General features: G+C 36.0%; 1 protein-coding gene across 5 annotated transcripts in view; it reads right to left on the bottom strand.

Moving 5' to 3' along the window:
- Window positions 1–20,899, bottom strand: part of sti (citron rho-interacting kinase sticky) — a 247,607-nt gene that overhangs the window by 25,907 nt on the left and 200,801 nt on the right. For 2 of the 5 annotated variants that reach the window (XM_081756122.1, XM_081756119.1), the window contains exon 37: window positions 20,689–20,860. In XM_081756122.1, coding sequence (XP_081612248.1) covers window positions 20,689–20,860 — 172 coding nt within the window. Of the gene's footprint in view, window positions 1–14,732; window positions 14,976–15,416; window positions 20,861–20,899 lie in introns of those variants that run through there. The other 3 variants (XM_081756118.1, XM_081756121.1, XM_081756120.1) reach the window with 3 other exon arrangements.

The following is a 20,899-nucleotide window of genomic DNA, read 5'->3' as shown; positions in this document are numbered from 1 at the left end:
CAAGATGAGGCACTACTGCATTATGGTTGTAATCGATGGCTCATTGGATAATTTTCTGGTTGCAGGATAGGTCGGCATGGACCAGTTGAGTGGCCAGGAAGATCCCCCGACCTAACTTCGTTGGATTTCTATCTTTGGGGTTACCTTAAAGCTATTGTCTACAAGTGTAGAATGAATATGACATTTACTACCTGAAAAGTAGAATCATTACGGCATGTGAGCAAAAATCAATATCATCAACTATGCTTAGCATAGTGCACAAGCACTTAGTCGCATGGTTAAGGGTATGCATAGAACAGAACGTTGGGCATGTTGAACATGTCATGTGATTGTATTTGTCTTATGTGTGTTAGCTCTTTCTTTTCCTGGTTATTAAAGAATATGTAATGTGAGATGTTACAAAGCTTTTTTTTTTACGTTATCCTTCAATTCGAAACTTCACACAGCACATTTCACAACATTTCACACATATCCTAAATCTATTCACAACTTCAAAACTGTTGCAGGTTTTAGAAAAATTACTTTACTGTTGGGTTTCTCTTCGAATGAGGATGTTGTTTAATATGTCACACAACCGTTTCCATATAAAATGAACAAGTTTATTCGAAGATGGCGGACGACAACCTTAAACACGTCATATCCCCCCTCACACCAGCATTCATCCCAATTGACTCCGGATGGACTGCATTTACAGTTTCTCAAATATTTAGGCCGATACAGATTTTGTATTTCACTTAATAAAATATTATCTTTCAATTACTTTGGACATTTGGACATTTCCCAATATGGCGTACAAAGAAGTTGTGGGATTTTAGTATGTCACTTAAATAATAATCTTACCAATATGTATGTCAAATTTTACTTGTTAATAATTACTTCGGAAGTTCTCGGAATTTAATAATTTAGAGCTAAATATTTCTAATAGTATGCGTTTTATGAAAAATTGTTCCTCTATAAAAGAATATTGTGTTATCTATGTTCTATAAAACAACATTATCTCTTTATGTTCAACCATAGCAAAGATATTGCTGTTTTCATCTGGGTATTGTTCATTTCACACTTCCAACGGCCATTTTCTAATATGGCGGCGAAGGTCACGTGCGATTTCAGGGGACTTAAGTATGTTATTTAGAACACAATTCCTAACATCTGTACCAATTTTCAGCTTGTTACTAATTTGTTCCTTACTTTTTGGTAATTTTCTGCACTAAACTGTACTTTTTACAATTGAAGAGGATAATACGATATTTTTAGAACTATGGTGAAAAAATAATCTAATCACAAACGTTTGAATGCTGTGTCGTTATACATAGTTAAACAGACAGTTTATCAATCCATCTCGAAATACTAATAATTCTGCATATTTTAAAATTTCCGCTTTTGTTCTGCCTTAACCTCATCCTGGTGTCCGTGAATCAACACAAGGTAAAGGTGTATCATCGTACCCACTGGAGCCGCCAGTGGAGGTAAGTGTAAAAGGTTTTACAGTCCGAAGGAATTCTCTCATCTTTCCCCCAGAATTTCAGAACTCACAAACGAGAAAAGCCATTGCGAAGGATGCAATACATTTTTTTTTTCACTTAGTTGGAAATATGCATCCCTCGATTTGGAAATTAATTCGTTTCTTCCACTTGGAAAAGAGCATGGTTCGTGGAGCATTAATCTCGATGCTGAAGAGGGATTCTCCAAAGAAATTATAGGTAAAAGACAAACGCTGGGAAGAAGGATTGTGTATCTTATGTCATAAGTCGAGGAATGAAGATAACACATTGCATAAGTTCCTAGTCTTAAGACAATCACAATTTGTATAATTAGAGGGCTGCTATGCGTATGTAATCTGTGTACACAAAAAAAAAAAGAAAAAAGAAAAGAAAAGAACAAGAAAAAAGGAAAAAAGTTCTGAGTGGGTGGGTGATTAAACTATCAACATTCAGGCCAAATTGTTGGACAGTGCACGATATGTAACAAAACTTACCACTATAGGACCTGGGGAGGAAATTGGATGACAGTGTATTATAGTAGAATATTTGTATATTCTCCGAACAGTAGAGAGTATAGAAACATGAAATTTGGTATATGGACTTTCCATGTAAAATGATTAGATATATGTTTAAGAGTCCTTTTTTTTATGTTTTCTCTAAAAGGAAGAAAAAGGTAAGCCTGCGTTGCAAAGAGGGTGGTAGTTACAATTACTGTGATAAAATGGTCATATCTCGAAATTCTCTAAGGTTGGATAGATGAAAATTGGCATTTAGGATTTTAATTTAAAATAGTTGAAGACGTGTTTCATTGTTCTGTTTTTTGATGTTTTTTTCTTAAAAGAGAATAAAAAGATCCTACCCCTTAAAGTGGTAAGAACGAAAGGTGTAGGTTTGTAATTGTTATAATAAGATTGTCATATTACAAAAACCCCTTAGAGACATCAAATTTTATATTTAGAAATTTCATTTAAAATAATTAAAGGCTATTTTAGCGTTATTTGATGTTTCTCTTAGAAGGAAAGAAAAAGATATTGTGGGGTAGTAGCAATTAGTGGGGTAGTAGTAGGGAAAAATGTGTGAACTTTTCAAAATGAATTGTTATTGAGCACAGTTGGCACTTAGGTCGACATGTCTTTATCAGTCCATTGTGATTAAAATACGTATTCTGAGGAGGAAAGGGGCTTAATTTTTCGCAAAGATGATTTTTTTTTTTTTTTGTGCAAAGAACGGAAGCAAACACTAAAATATGTGGTACGACGCCGTAGGCATAGAAACTTCGGGGATCTTGGGGCGAAGTCCCCCAGCTAGACGAAAGCTAGTTACTTATGTATAATAATGAATGCGTATATGTTTTCCTTGAATGTCTTTTTTCGATTTTCTACCTAAAATTTTTGTGTCTATGTTTATATATATGCAGGGGCGTTATTCAAACAATTGAACAACCGTTTCTATGAGTACGATACTAAGTTATTATTATTATTATTATTATGGGTACAATGATACTAGTAATAATGCTATGCTATCACTTTTCTCCTATCTGAAACAATGCAACTGCTCAATTAGATGCAAGCTTTCTAGCCAATTAAAACATTGTATCTGGCATTTCAACATAGCAGTCAATTCACAAAACCATTAGGAGTGGGTTACGGTGACTCAGTAATAAAGTGCTTATCTCTGATACGTGGATCCTTGGTTCGATCCCCGTTCACTGCTGAATAACATCGTATCCGTGGGTTTTCTCGGGGTAGGTACTCCCAGTTCCACTCATAATCTCATTTCACTAATTCCTTCATCATCATCCACTTGCCTTAATCACGTGTTTCCCGTAGCCTCAAGGACGGTAAACTGAAAGATTTCATTTCATCTTACTCCATAAAATCACCAGAGACCCCATTTAGTTTTAGTTTGCGTCAGTGCAACGCGACTTATGCATTCCTGACAGAAAATAGAAACATGTTAAGAAACGAATTGCGTCTATATATCGGCAGTAAGATATTTCCAGTGGTGTTATTCTAATTTTTTTAACAACCGGTTCTGTACACATATATATACTGTGTATATCTATCTATCTATCTATCTATCTATCTATCTATCTATCTATCTATCTATCTATCTATATATATATATATATATATATATATATATATATATATATATATATATATATATATATATATAGATAGATAGATAGATAGATAGATATAGATATATGGAGAGAGAGAGAGAGACAGTACATAGATAAATAACTATCTTAGGAAACAAACCATACAATTTAGGCAAAAGCAGATTTTTACTAGATACCACAAGTGATACGTAGAGACCTACACAGCATCTTAACACAAGGTAATTGCGAATGTCCTTGAAACAAATTATCCAAGAGAGATGGTTGTATAAAAGTATTGGAAAGACCTAATCTAGCAGTGGAGTGACAGATGTTGATAATGGTACATATGCGTTACAAATGTAAGTAACACACCACTACACTCATGTGATCCCAGTTCTCATTTTTGATATTTGAACATTTGAGACTAAGAAATAAACTCTTATACCTTGAGAGATCATATATCTATGCCGTAAGCGTCAGTGGATTACCGATGGGCAACTAGCGTCAAGTCCCCAATTATTGACGGCCCCGCAGTGACGATCCGCGGTGGCCCTATTTCTTCCGTTTTGAAAATTATACCACCAGTGGCAGAGACACGACGAAACGCCATTGAACCACAAAATTACACACCGAAAATATCTTAAATCGCTTGCATGCGTGATTTGTTTACATTAAGGTGAGTCTAGAAACACTACCAAGTAACCTGGGGCAGTAGCGTAGGCAGGATTTTTGTTTGGGGGCCTTAGTATTGACACACACACATATACAGTATCGGTCATTTTGGATCATATATATATATAAAAGTTAGTTATAACCCCGCTTCAATAGGTTAAATTAAGAAAAAATAGTAATATCTTCCGTTAGTCAGTCATTTTTTACTGTTACTAATGCGCTCTCTGCTATCGGTCATTTTCGATCATTTTCATATGTCTCTTCATTCCTCTCCCACGTTATGTGGCTGAATTTGGATTTACACGACATCGGAAGTGTCACTGCTCATGTCACCGACTCCAAAAACTATGGATCGGACACTGATATTGGTCATTTTTCGATCGTTTTAAGTATCTCCTCCCTCCTTCTTCCCCAAAGTTGCGGACTGAATGTGGATTTAAACGTTGTCGGAAGTGTCACTGTACATCTCAGAGACCCCAAAAACTATGGATTCGATAGTAATACTGGTCATTTTGTAATCATTTTTGTTTCTCCCCCTCCCCAAAGTTGTTGAACTGAATTTAGATGTGAATGTTGAAAAATACGACACACTGCTACAGGAAGTAAAAAACATAAACAATCAATTACAGAACTGGTTTACTTTGCACGGTTTTAAAGTAAATACAGAAAAATCGGTGGCCCTGAACTTTCACCATTTACGAAATAAACATATTCATGACATAAATGTATCAATCATAAATTCTGACTTAAAGTATGTAACTTCAACAAAATTCTTAGGTCTTCATATAAGTAACACCCTTACTTCAAAATTCTTAGGTCTTCATATAAATAACACCCTTACTTGGGATATTCACATAATGTTGTTAGCACAAAAACTTAATAGTGTTTCCTATGCCTTAAAAGTTATTAAAAATATTTTGGATATAAATAGCTGTAGAAGCATTTATTTTGGTATCTTTCAATCTTTGTTAATGTACAGCATTGTCTTCTGAAGGAATGATTCAAGAAGTAAATTAATCTTCCGTATTAAAAATTGTTGGAGTATTAGCGAATGCGAGTAAACGAACCATATATATATATATATATATATATATATATATATATATATATATATATATATATATATATATATATATTTGGTCTAGGAATTTATTCGTGCGGGTGGACAATGGGCACGCGTGTCATCGCGTATCGTTCGTAGTATAGGGCAGTGGATTAAAGCGTCAACAACACCAGTTTGTAGTTAAGTGAACATGGCGCAATTTGTGCCTGATAAAGTGTTTTTGCGGGGTGTCCTGCTGCATTACTTTAACATGCAGAAAAGTGCGACTGAAAGTCATCGTATTTTGGTGGAAGTGTATGGTGACCATGCTCTAGCTGAGCGAACGTGTCAGAAGTGGTTTGCACGGTTTAGAAGTGGTGATTTCGGCTTGGCAGACCAAGAGCGAGCTGGACAGCCAAAAAAATTTCAAGACGAAGAATTGACAGCATTGCTCGAGCAGGATTCGTGTCAAACGCAGGAACAACTTGCAGCAGCATTAGGCGTTGATCAAACAACAGTCTCCAAACGCTTGAAAGCCATGGGAATGATTCAAAAGATGTCTCATTGGGTTCCACATGAATTGAAAGACAGAGACGTTGAAAGACGAAAAACCATTTGCGAATTGCTGCTTTAACGACAGAGCAGAAAGGGGTTTCTGCATCGAATTATTACGGGTGATGAGAAGTGGATCCATTACGAGAACCCTAAACGAAAAAAGGCCTGGGTGAAACCAGGTGAACCAGGTCCATCACAACCAAAACGAGATATTCACTGTGCAAAGGTTATGCTGTGCATATGGTGGGATATGAAAGGTGTGGTGTACTATGAGCTGCTGCAACCGGGTGAAACTATGAATGGAGAACGTTATCGACGACAATTAATGCGTTTGAAGCAAGCTCTGGCCAGAACACGACCAGAATGGGAGAACAGACATGATAAACTTATTGTTCAACATGATAACGCTCGCCCACATGTCGCAAAACCGGTCAAAACCTATTTAGAAAATGTCGGATGGGAAGTTTTACCCCACCCGCCGTATTCACCAGACGTTGCTCCTTCGGACTACTACTTGTTCGATTGCATGAACAACGATTTGATTGGACAGCGGTTTACTTCTTCAGAAGATATCGAAACATGGGTCTCTGACTGGATCGCTTCCAAGGATGAGGACTTCTTTCGCCACGGAATCCGTACATTGCTTGACAGATGGGCGAAAGTGGTGGCTAGCGATGGACAATATTTTTCTTAAGGTATTTATGTATTTTGTGTTTGTACTACAGCTTCAATGTGTGCGTACCAACCGCACGAATTAATTCCTAGACCAAATATATATATATATATATATATATATATATATATATATATATATATATATATATATATATATATTATATATATATAAACTTTTTATAAGGCTACAAATATTACCACTGCCGTGCCTTTATATATTACAGTAATTAATTTTCATGCGCCACATTCTTTGCGAATAAAGGAAACTTTCACTGTCATAATACTAGATATAGGGAAAATCTCCACTTTCAAAATGGCCGTACAACATTGTTTCAAAACGGTCCCATATAGTTAGTTCCAACATTGTATAATAACCGCCCCAAAGCTATTCGTAACATTGAATCAATGAATTATTTACATCAGTTACAAATAAGTATCTATTGGACAATTGTTTTCAGTCAGTAAATGAATACCTATCTGGTAATTGTCTTATATGATACCCTAGCGTTATTGTCTTTTAGTATGTAATAACTATTTCTTTGTATTGATTTATTGACGTGTCCGATTCATACGCTCGTCTTCCTTCGAGCTTCATGTATGACTTATGGATGAAAATGAAATGGAATGGGATCGGAAGTGTCACTGTTCAACTCAGCGACCCCGAAACCTATGGACAGGACATTGACATTGGTCATTCTTGATCATTTTTTAATATCTCTCCCGATTTCCCTCCCTAAGTTGCACTGTCAAAGTGGTATGATACAAATCATCCCAGGTCTGAACCTCATCTATGGTAATCGAGATCGGTAGGGTGGTTCAATAGTGGTGAAGTCACAAAACTGTTATTTTCACTTCTATTTCTCATCCCCTACGTTGCAAAATCAAAGTAAAATGATACAAATCTTCCTAGGCCCGAACCTCATCTATGTTGAAAATTTGATCGAGATCAGTTGGGCGGTTCAAGAGTTATTAAATTTTATTTATTTTTATTAGTCTCACCCTCCCCTAAGTTATAACGTAAAAGTGAAATTATATATATACAGGGTGGGCCATTTTAATTAATCCACGGAAATATCTAAAAAATGATAAAACATAGAAGAAATGTTTGAAGTACACGTTATATATTGCTAAGGGGGAAAACCATTTCCGCCAAAAGTACCCCTCCCCACCCCCCGGAAATGGGGGTAACGGGGGGTAACTTTGAAATGTCAAATGGGAACATGGGTCGAGTAATACCTCGTTCGAAAGGTCTTGGAAAACTAAGTAATGCTGTACCAAAATTTGTTTCATATGGAGCACCAGTTTCAAAATGGCCGCCATGATATAGTTCGGAAACTTCAGTAGCCGTAGTATGAAAACCATGGGAGGTAAATGAATGGAACAAAATTGAAATACGTAAATATCATAGGGCATATCGAATGATGTGACCCCTGCGATCCCAGCGTCTTTCGTGAAGGGATCTTGTGAGCTAACTTCAAAATTTCAATGTCCGACCGGACAACGGTTCGGGCGTACGCTTGACCTACCCACTGCTGTTTGGAAGGCAGACTTCAGGGATAGAGAATTAGTGCACTCAGTTAATGCGGATTGCCACAGTCAAGGGCGCCCATAAGGGGGGTTCCAAGGGGATGCAAGAGAAAAGCTCGGACATTTCGAAATATAGTTTTCAAATTTGCCGTAGCTATTCTATAGCTACGGCAAAATTTGAAACTATATTTGAAATGTCGCTTTTTCTTGCATCCCTTGGAAACCACAACATGGGCGCCCTTGGCCACAATTACATTTTGATTAACTATTAGCACTCATGTTATATTGTGAGCTTGAGGGACGAAACAGTGTGTACGTATATCCCCGAAATGCTTTCCGAATAACCAGCACGCATTGCATAAAAGTTTCTGTGGCGACGGAGATTAGCAAATTCACACGTTTGTAAGTTCCAGCAACAGCATTCTTCGACAACTTCTTTCGTATAACGTTCTTTCTGTTTTCGCATCTAATCATACTTACCCATACAGATATGCGTTACCATTCAAATAAAATTTCACCTTTTTATAGTCACTACAGCGTCATCCTTACAAACAAATGTTTCAACCATACCATACCTATTTGTAAGGTAGGCTTAATTTGCGAATTGAAGTAGAGTTTTCATTTGAACTTTCACTGTTACTTTCCACCCCGCTCACATACAGAGCACAGGAAAAGATTATTTTGCAGGACTTGGATCTCTCTCTATACATTATGGCAATTTTACTCTAACATTTTTATCTGTTGTATCATTCTTGAGCCTTGGAACGCCTCCGTGGTTTTTCTATTTAATTTTCGTTATTTTCATTTATCTCTACCCGTATTCATACTATGGGCACTAGACGTTTTCTTAGACACATTCACCATGTCTTGGCGATCATTTTGAAAACGGTGTCTCATGTCGAAAATATTCTTACAGAGGCTGTTTGATATTCATTTGTCTACGTAACATGATGTTACTCGCTTCAAGTTGCTATTTGAAATTTTCAAGTTGGCCCCGGATACCTCTCAGTGGAGTCACCCCGACAACACCTCTCGATGTGCCTTACGTCAGTTACCTACTCTAGTTTTTCTTCTGTTGATTTATCTCCAATCGCTTTCATACTACGGATACTAAACCTTTTCTCTGACACTGATACTATGTTTCGGCGGCCTTTTGAGAACACTGCCATTTCACCTCAATCGTTTCCTCCTGCAAGATGTTTGATTTTGCAAGATTTATCGAACGAGGTACCACTCGACTCATGTTACTATTTGAAATCTTGAAGTTAGCCCCCAAGACCCCTTCAGGGAGGCCACTGGGATCACAGGGACGACACTATTCGATATGCCCTATGATATTTACGTATTTCAATTTTGTTCCATTCATTTACCTCCCATGGTTTTCATACTACGGCTACTGGAGTTTCCGAACTATATAATGGCGGCCATTTTGAAACTGGTGCTCCATATGAAACAAATTTTGGTACAGCGTTACTTAGTTTTCCAAGACCTTTCGAACGAGGTATTACTCGACCCATGTTCCCATTTGACATTTCAAAGTTACCCCCCGTTACCCCCATTTCCGGGGGGTGGGGAGGGGTACTTTTGGCGGAAATGGTTTTCCCCCTTAGCAATATATAACGTGTACTTCAAACATTTCTTCTATGTTTTATCATTTTTTAGATATTTCCGTGGATTAATTAAAATGGCCCACCCTGTATATATATATATATATATATATATATATATATATATATATATATAAAACTTCCCAGTCCTGAACCTCATCTATGTTGAAAATTAGATTGAGATCAGTAAGTCAGTCAGAGTCACGTGATTCAAGAGTTTTAAGTCACAGCAACTTTCATATTATATATATATATCCCCCTTCTCTCTCTCTCTCCCCTACGCTGCTCCGTCAAAGTGAAATGATAAAAACCCTTCCAGGCCCGAACCTCTCTATGTTGTAAATTTGATCGAGATCGGTCAGAGATGTAAGAGTTATTAAGTTTTATTTATTTTTATATATCTCCCCCATTCTCCCTTTCCCTTAAGTTCTATTGTGAAAATAAATAGATACAACCCAATCCAGGCCCAAACCTCATCAATGTTGATAATTTGATCGAGATCGGATGGGTGGTTCAAGGTATTAAGTCACAAACATAGTTACTTTGAATTTTATGGTATGGACTAGTCTTTGGCTAGCTGGAGGCTATGAGCCCAGACCCCAGTGTTTGCTCGGCCTACGTCCTCGTATCTATCATCCTTTGTATCAAGAGTGAATTAAGTACGTTTCTCTTAATATTTTCTGAATTTGGCCAGCTAGGAGCTTTACCCTCAAACCTCGGCCAATCACTTCTCAAATCCGCGATTCTACTGAATTTTAAGTTTCTTTTCCTACTTTAACTACCTAAAAGATAAAATTTTGTATCCCCAGAAAACGCCCATTTAAATAACATGAGAATTTCTTCATCCCCCTTTAGACTCCTTAAAAACTAAAAATATTGACTTTTGGCAATTTTCCTGTGGGTTAGTCCCGGAAGGCTACAATCATGCGAAATTTCACCATTCTAATCTTGCCGAAAGTGCCTAAACATTTTGGAGTGTCCCATATAAATAACGTGGGGAAGTTTTTCAGTTCCCCATAAGACCATTTATAGTTGAAAATTTATATTTTTAGTAATTTACTTAAGTAACGCTAACGAAAACGAACAAACATTCCGAATGTCAAGTTTTTATTTCAATTCCAAGTACTTAAAATATGAGATTATATGTCCAAAAAAGGCCCATTTAAATAATATGGAGAATTTCATCCCCCCTTTAGACCCCGTTCAATTTTAAAATATTCATTTTAATTTCTGTAGGTTAGTCCCGTAAAGCTACAATCATACTAAATTTAATTATTGTAGCCCTACAGAAAGTCCTCTATAATTTTGGGTGTGTGAGGATGTCCCATATAAATAACATTGGAAAGATTTTTCAATTGCCTATAAAACTCCACTTAAGTTGGAAATTTTTATTTCTAGTGATTTTGTTAAATAATTCCATGGAAAACGTACAACCATACTCAATTTCAAGTTTTTATTTCACTCTCAAGTAGATAAAACATGAGATTATATGTCCAAAGAAAGGTCCATTTAAATAACATAGGTCATTTCTTTATTTCCCCTTTAGACCCCCTAAAAATTAAAAATATTAACTTTTGGCAATTTTCCTATGAAGTAGTCCCGAAAAAGATACAATCATGCCAAATTTCAAGTTTCCACGTCAACGGAAGTACACATTATTTTGTCAGTTCATGTAGTTTTGTATATGGTTAGGAACGTCATATGAGAACCAGAGGAACGTAACTCCATTTTCGTAGGTTTACAGGAGAGAGGGGGGAAAGTTTTTATTTTCAAACAAACGTTGTTTTAATGAGACTGTAAACACGTTATTGCATAGCAGACAAGTCAATGACAAAGTCAACTTCAATAACATTCAAGTAATACCAAATGCGGGTTTCAGAATTATGTCCTAATCCAAGCACCTAAAAAGTTTCATTCTTGGAGTTACGTCCCTTTGGTTCTCATATGACAATATATGCGTTTTTGCGCCAGAATGTTGTCTTAATAATAATAATAATAATAATAATAATACATCTTTGTCTGTAGAACTGGCTGTTTTACATATTTCTTCGCTGTTTCGAATATTTCGCCAAAATTAACACCACTACTGTCGACTTTTTCTAGTCATTTTTCTAAAATGTTTCTTGAGTCTTTCTCTGAATTAATAACTTGTTTAGATTCTTCTTCTCCGTTTTTTTCTTTTGTTTTGTTCTCTTTACACATTTTCCTCACCGAAATTAACACAATTGTCTTTCTTCCGCTTTAACTACTTTTTAAAACGTTTTGCAACATTTTGCAATTGCAAAGTAAGTCCTTATTTCGACACCTTAAACATGTCTAACTCGAGCAAATCTTCTAAACTGCTCTAATTGATCAAACATCAGATATTGCTGTGAGCTAGTCACACGCTACAAGTCTTTACTATCATCTTCCACCCTCTCGTATTAACAATTTTTTCTCAAAATTTTTGATCTGAATGAAACCAAAACAACAAAGGAAAATATTTTTACACCTCCTTTTTTTTCTTTCTTTTTTTCTCTGTAGGTTATGGAAACTAGCTATCACCACTTTCTTTGATGCCAATTACGGAATGATTCCTGGTATAGTTACTCCTTTGGAAAAGGCGGTGAATTATTCAAAATAGGGGGTGACAAGTCACGTGTTTTGTTATTTTTGTCGAGGTCAGTGATTTCTTGGGCTCAAGTATGTCCATTCCCTCTTAATCCTTCAGCCAAGATAAAGTTTTTTTGTTTTCTTTCGGAACATCCTTTTATGGTTAGAAAGGAAATGATTCTTTTCTTCCTGCCTGGCTCCGTCTGCAAATGCTTTGAATCAACGAAGATACGTGAAAATATGGTCATTGCTATGTCAAACAGTAGAACAATAACTTCAAGGTCACCATATGTATTTAGGCTTTCACTCTCTTTCCTTTCTTCCCTCTGAACAGCAGGGATTCCTGAAAAACTCTTTCGTACCCCCTCCCACAAATGCAAACATTTTTAAAGACTAAAGACGACGTTGGCGAACATAGCTTGTCCAGACGCTGTTTAGTGACGTATTTTATTTTGAAGTAGAGTACATGGGAGGCAATTGTTGTTTCTTCCCGAGAAAAAATTACAAACATCAGAGTACCAAAGTACATTGTCATAACACTTTGCGGGGGCGGAGGGGGACCTCCCTACGCCACTGGCCTGGGATGGGCAGGAACCTTGAACTTATGATTATTAGGCGCGTGTTCTTCCAACTTCCCCACGGAAGCGATGAAGAAAACCTTGCTTGTAAAGGGATAAATCGTTAAGGTGTTTAGAATTTTTCCAGAGTCCTCCTTTACGTGTGTATATTCGATAACCGTTTGGGATCAGATAAAATGCGTTCGCCATATAATTTTATAATAAAATGACGCGTTTCTAATTTCATAGATCTCCCATATTTACTATCTAATGGCCGGTAACAGTTGCCATCTGAATTGATAAAATTATACGCACTCATCTCAAGATTTTTCACTTCATGATACAGAAGCAGGAGCTACTTTTGACTCCCGGAGTTCACTTTAAAAACAATTTTTCGGGAAAAAATAATATACCTAGGTATAATGATAACCGCATGCACATGACTCGCGATATTCGTGTTGGTTCCTTCGCAATTCTCCGCGACGAACCGAAGGAGCGCGAACCAAAATGAACTACTCGCTCCTACGCAGTGGTAACTTCAACACCCCGACTCTAGATGTCTGTTCCAACTCGATGAAACCCTGCCGCCAGTGGCACACTAGCGGCAATACTTGGACGCGTCGCTATATCGACGATCGACATTTACCGGCAGGTTGGCCACTCTCTATGACTTACTCTTCCCGTGATATTGGCCAAAAACGGTTAATTTCTAGAACGAGAAATAGCTCAGGAACCGTAAGTTTTACAGAGATGATATTGGTGTTGATCAATACCTAAGAAGATGTGAACATTTTGGTACCAAATAGTAATCGGTGGCCACTGATTAACTGTCTACTGGCCAGCTGGCTACCGTTCCCCAGGTATTGGCCAAAAAAGTTCTAATTTCTAGATATTTAAGCAGCCATATCTCGAGAACTATAAGTCATAAAGAGATGATATTTTGCTAATTTTTGTGAGAAAGAGAAGAAGGTGCGGATAAAAACATTTACTTTTACATCTAGGAAAAATGACAGTTATCCTTTCCACTCCATTTCTCCATTCTTTTTAAGTTCGTTCTGGCAATGCTCTTGGAGTATTCTCAACTGGTTATGTTGTGAGGTCATTATCACAAGACTGAACTGATGGACTGTCTTCAAGAAAAGGAAACTCATCACTTGTTCACTTTGACACGAACCAATGTTGTAAGGAGTAGGCTGAAGTGAGTTTTGTTAGCAAGCAAGAAAGTCATTGCTATTGGAATAATGAAATACATCGAACGATTGAATGTTCTTGTTAGATAGAGCGTTTTATTTACGCACATTAATAGTAATAATAATAAAGTGGTTGATATCGAAGTAGGTTACGAAGTATTATTCGTGCAGATTACAAATATGGAGGGCACTAAACAAAATATCTTAATATCACCATTCTTGGTATCAATAGTTTTATATTCTGATCTTTATTTTCTTTTGTCTATTCACCAACAGCGTACTGATTTATAATATATGTAAGTACGCAGTGGCGGCGGTTGGACGTTAAAAGTGGGAGGGGGGGGGGGGGGCAAGACATGATCTGAATATTTGTATATCAATGTATATCAATGAGTAGTTTCCATTTAGTGATGAAATATTTGTGCAAGACAAGGCACCTTCTCATCGACCATTCTCTGTCAATCTTAAGTTAGGAATTCGTGTCATGAAATGTTTTTGCTGACAACAATAGGGCAACAGCCTGGACATGAACACTAACAACCGAGAAAAAGTCCAGACGAACTCTATTGAATCAGTTGCAGCAAATGTTGACATGAAAATCGAAGCTAAATAACCTACGACAAAAAATTGATAGAACACATTCTTACCATTTAGAGAGATGATGTAATTCTCAAAGCTACACAAAATGGATTCAAGGTTGACAAAACATGCTGTTACCACTATACATCAGTATGCCATAATTATAGACAAGGGATGGCTTATACCAAGTACTGATGTATGTTACACATCAATAGCTAGTCCTATATGCAGTAGATTTAGAGAAATAAAAGTTATTTTCAAAAATGTTTTATTTCCCATTTTACTGACGTTTGTATAACTTGCAACTTCGAATTTTTGAAGTCTTCTGAGAATAGTATATCAATAGTAAGTTACAAATTGGTCGCTGGAACAAGTTCCTGATAAATAAGTGAAACTGTAAAAATTAGAAGTAATCACAAGCATAAGTTTTACTGCAACTGAAATATTACTAATGCGGATATATCCTTTTCTGGAAGGCAACTTGCACTAATTCTATGGTGCCAGTCATCATCAAACTACATACTAACAAGTAGGATGATACGAAAAGAACTGTTTGTTATCCGAATGTTAACAATCATTACATTTTACGAATAGTTACTTTGTTCGAATATTAGAATGTTAGCAGTAATAGGAATTCGATCATCGTTATAATGGTCAATTCCTTGACTAAAGTCATTTTGTAAAATATCTGCAACAACCTTGTGCCAACGGTCCCATCAGTTGACCAAGTGTAGAGTATACCCTCACTTCACTTACATTCATGTATCATAATTCTTGAATGCCCCAATGAAATAAGCTACGAAATTTTGGTAAATTAATCAGTAATAGCAGAATGTCATACGATAAGATATTTTATTTAGTTCAAAATATAAGAACTTACAAGACTGTAAATGACGGTGTACATTTTATTACAGGAATACCTCAATTATTGCGGTTATTGTTGCAAAGAAAAGTGCTGCAATAATCTGGATTAATAATATGTGTAAAACGGATTCTGCCAAGGATGTTTCCAATCTAAGAATTAAATGTTATTTACGAGGGAAAAAAGTAATATTTAATGTGTTAAATAAAAATGAAGGTCTATTTAGGGAAAGAAAATTACATTTTAATCCTTATTAATACACGGTGGACCGTTTATCTTCATATCCCCTTGAAATTTTTACACTAACGGACAATAAACGGTTAAATTTTATACTGTGCAAATACGGCAGGGGGACATTGTTTGGTATCTCTGGGATACTACAAGATTAACAGTGTTCCCAACCAAACAAAGTTATATTTTCAAATGGCACTACGTCAGTTTATTATATAGGGTATCTCAAAAGTCCCTTGACATACGGTAACTCTGTTATTATCAGAGTTACAACAAAATGTAAGAGGGAAAACTGTCACCAAATATGATGTTTTCAATCTAAAGTGAAGGAATTTTTAAAATCGGACGAGCCGTTTCGGCTGTACACTCTTTATGCGGCCAATTTAAATGAAAATGCAACGTTGCAATTCACCTGGACCCACAACATAATTCAAGAAGTTACGGTCTTTTACGCTGTGACGATGGCCATCCCCTATTTCAACCATGTCTCCATTCAACATACTCTTACAAAATTTATTCAACTCCTGATAAATGGCAACATTGCATTTTCATTTAACATTGGGCGCATAAAGAGTGTACAGTCAAAACGGCTAGTCCGATTTAAAAAAAATTTCTTCACTTTAGATTGAAAACATCATATTTGGAGACAGTTTTCCCACTTACATTTTGTTGTAACTTTGATAATAACAGTTACCTTATGTAAGGGACTTTTGAGGCACCCTATATATTTCAAACTTACATCTTAAACCAGAAACTTCAATCTTACGTTTATTATGTAGTGTTGCAAACTAATGCAGGGTGTCTATCTGTCACGAAAGCCATGAAAAAGTCACGAAATCAGAAAACGGTCATGAAAGTCAAGAAAACGTCACGAAATTTAGCTTTTGGGTCACGATTTTTAAAAATCTGTACAAATATAAGTATAGACTGGAAAATTTCGTTTTATAAAACGTTAAAATTCACCACCAAAAATGTCTATGGTCAGCTTTAGACGCTACCAAATCGCAAGCAAAGCACGCTTCTATCACATACATGAAAATTCAGCCCAATTCCCACCGAAATTCACTCTTGAGAATTTTACTAAATTTTATGGTTTGGAAAAGAAAAAGTCACGAAATTTCATTTTGAAACTTTAGTAGACACCCTGTAATGACACTACAGTATTACAAACATCCAAATTTTGGTGGCCTCTACAGCAGTAATAACGCAAATGAAACAGACGAGGAAATGCACATTCAAAATATCTTAGTGTCAAATACTATGATCATGATATGACGGATTTTCAATAAATCCGAACGAAGTTACAAGATATTGAAAATTTATCTTTTTTTCAAAAGCCTTTATTTCGAAAAACTGCGTAAGTTACGAAAAAATGTATTGTTGTAATATTATGAAGTAAAAGAAAAATTGTTTTAAAAAGTTCTCACAAATATACCATTTTAAGCAATATATCAATCTTCACTATTTTTCATATCTCCTGAATGGTTTGAGATATTCAATTGCTGTAAACGGCAATATAATCTTTATGTTCATTGTAAATCATGTACATAATTGGATTGATACTTGTCTAAACATTTTTTCGAAATAAAGTCATTTGAAAAAAGTCAAATTTTCAATTCCTTGCAACACAGTTTCTAGTTGTTCGAAATCGTAATATTTGGTATTACGGTACTTTGGATGTGCATTACGCAGCCCATCTGCGTTATTACTGTTGTTAAATCCTCCAAAGATTGGTTGGTTTTCGATGTTTGTCATACTGTAGCATCCTTAGTTTGCAACACTGCATGACAAACGTAATTTGTATGTTTTCATGTTACAAGTAGATTTAAAATATGTGATAACCTGGCGTAGTGTCATTTGAAAAATTACAACTTTATGGTCTCACATGGTATGCCAGTGCCCCCTGCCGATATTTGCATAGTACAAAATTCCAGAGTTTTCTGTCCTTTAATTTAAGAGTTACAAGGGAGTTTAACGTCCCTTTCAGCAGCGAGGCTATATGAGAGAGTTACAAGGGAATATTAAGATAATCGACTTACCCTGTATATAAGGAGTATATAACAAGAAATAAATATCGGCACGTATCTGAGGCAAAGATGGAGTATGAAAGAAACAAAGCGAGAATGAATAGACGAACTAAATATAATTCTGCTTCGATATATAGGGTGTTTCAAAACAACACCAATAACGTTTAGGAGGTGATTCCTGATACCAAGATAAGAAAAAGGTATAGACCAATCTCGGTGCAGAAATTTGTTATTTCGGAGTTATAAATTCCCGAAAACATGAAAAAATGAAGTTTAAAAGTCCATAGCTCCAATACTATGGCTCTTACTGCAGTCAGGTCAAGACTTCATGTAGTAACTAATATGTTCGCTATCCAAAAGTACATGTTTCAGAATCTTGCGGTACTCACGCCACAATTTTTATAGAGCCAGTTTGGCTACGGCATATAATTTGAAGTACTCACCAACTACCTCTATAAAAATTGTTGCGAAAGTACCACAGGAGACAAACATGGATATTTGCATAGGGCACATACTAGTTCCTCAGTGGTCTTGACCTGACTACGGTAAGACCCACAGTATTGGAGCTATGACCTTTATTCATTTTTTCACGTTTCCGGCAGCCTGTAACTTCTAAATGACGGATTTCTGCACCCAGGTTGGTCTATACTTTATGTCTTATCTTGGTATTAGAAATCACCTCCCAAACATTGTTGTTGGTGTTGTTTTGAAATACACTATACAGCGGGATACATTTCAGAACCATGATAATTCGAATTTGAAACTTAACAATTACAATATTGGTTTCAAATTATAAACCGCAATATCGAGGTTTCCTGTATATAGATGTTAGTGACATAAGATCAACCGACTATGAAACAGCAACTGAATATTATGCTTGAGAGAAGAATACATAGAATTAGTAATGCATAATCTACAGTAGACATTATTTCGTATGGTACAACAGAAAACTATTATAATAAATATTTTCCTTCAACTTCAGTACAACCAAAGACTTTAGTTGCATCAGAAATACAGAATATTATTACGTAAGTGCACAAAGGAAAAAGGAAGAATAAACAATATTCCTTACAATTATTCACAATCACTTGTTTGTAACTATGAAATCGACTACTACGCACAGATATTTCTGTAAGTATGCATAACGTATACTGAAAACTGTACAAATACACAATTACAGTTTATCTAAGGCACTATAGTTATTCATTTGTTAGAAATAAATTTATGCAAAATGGTAACTAGAATGTAAATTTTTCTTTTTTAGTATTATTATACAAATACATAGACATTCACAATGATTGTCTCATATTCTTCACAGTATTACAAAAAAATGTAAGAACGACTACTCTGACTTAAATCTGTCTTACAACGAATGCTTCCCAACTTTGGAACGAGTTTAGACAGGCTAACAGGTGGATTTAGTGGACACGTTAAAGGTTTGTAATTATTTCCACATGTCTGGCTGCTAATGACCAAAAACAACTGTTATGGTGCAATAAAGATTTAAGGTCGTAAATTCAGACAATGGTAAAATTCTGAGATAAATCCGAGTACCTTTCACATGCGTACATAAAACGAACGAGGAATTTTGATATGTACTCAACGGGTTATTCACTAATGTTACAACCACCATAACAAGCAATGCAATGTTGCCAACTCGGCAGAAATTTACGTGTTTTCAAATGGCAATAACCAGTCGATATTAATGAGTTGCTTTACTGTCTTTTTTTCGCTGTAATTCTCTGGTGAATATTTTCTGTAATCACTGATACATAGATCTAACATCCCATGATTATGCTCCAGGATTAAGAGAGACTGTGATTAGATGGATGATGATGGAAAAATAAAGTGCGAGAAAACCGAAGAACCGGACAAAAAAATAAATAAAACATGTACATGGTGTTTGATTATCCCAAAGCATACTTGACGCGAGCTGGGATGGAAACACGGACTCCACGTACCATCGCGGCTCCTTTGGAGCAGCTTGATATAACGTATAAGTTAATTTGGAATGATTGTCTCCAGTGACGGCTCTTCGAGGAAGTTGCAAGCTCAAGGACGGAAACTTACCTAATGCCCTAACTCTTCTATTTATAAAAATTAGGACATTAGATGCATTTTCTTCCGTTGCCTTGGAGTGATAAAATTGTAATTTTTACCGATGTGACTTCCCTCAACAGAACAGAACTTATATCTCCAAAACTACTGGAAAACAATTTTGTATCCTGAAAATGTTGTTTCGTCAGACCGCATTTACTGCTACTGAAATGTTAGAGCAATCCTCTTTGGAAATACTCATCAAGACCAATCAGCTTTTGCCATCTGCGACTCAAGTCTTACGTAATTCATCTCATCCTGTTTGTTTCAAAGGCAGTAAAACGCTTTTTGTGTGAGACCTATGTTTTGTTTACCATTATACCGACATTCTGAGTACGTAATAACTCGACATACGTTTCTATATAAAGTTGAAAATACTGCTTTACTTATGACACTGATGGTGACGCATGTGGATAACCAGCATAGTATGCATTATTGATGAAGTTTTGCATGGATTTCTTCTGTCCATTTGAAGATCTTTAAATTGTATCATTGTCAAGATTCACAACTTTATTTTTTTTTAAATTTATTTATTTATTTATTTTTGCTCTGGCGTAATCTTGTCACTGTTACGCATTAGCAGCTGCAATTTGGAAAAAGTTACCTCCTCAAAGGCTCTGCTAAGTTTGTTTTAAAAGTTTCCTATATCCCTTTTTACAGTTGGGAAGTGTTCTTTGCTAGTTCACTACTCTAATTACAATTTACACATTAGCACACACACACATATATATAGTACATAAAGAGACAGTGTACTATCAAAAGTATTACCCTGGTGGCATTGCAAGTTACCAGAACAAGACTTTTGGTTAGAATTATACACATCACATACATACAAATATTTGACAACCAATTCACACAGGTTTACGTTTCCGTAGACTACCAAAGCGAACCTTTCTGCTAAAAGTCCCAGCAACCTCTCTCGCCTGTTGCCATGAGGAACTGCTTTGGCTGGACACAGAACTTGTATCTGAGGTCACAGATACTGTGTCAGAGGTTTGGTCATCAAGCACCCTGTCGATAGATGATGTAAAACTGAATTCAGTGCTGTTCCCGACAGGAACGCTAATAAAAGAAAAGAAAAACAAAGGTAAATTAAGTGTA

Source organism: Thermobia domestica, chromosome 4 (assembly GCF_964235325.1).
Source record: "Thermobia domestica chromosome 4, izTheDome1.hap1.1, whole genome shotgun sequence".
Taxonomy (NCBI): domain Eukaryota; kingdom Metazoa; phylum Arthropoda; class Insecta; order Zygentoma; family Lepismatidae; genus Thermobia; species Thermobia domestica.
The sequence above is the reverse complement of the archived record's forward strand: the minus strand, read 5'-3'. Positions and strand labels throughout refer to the sequence as shown.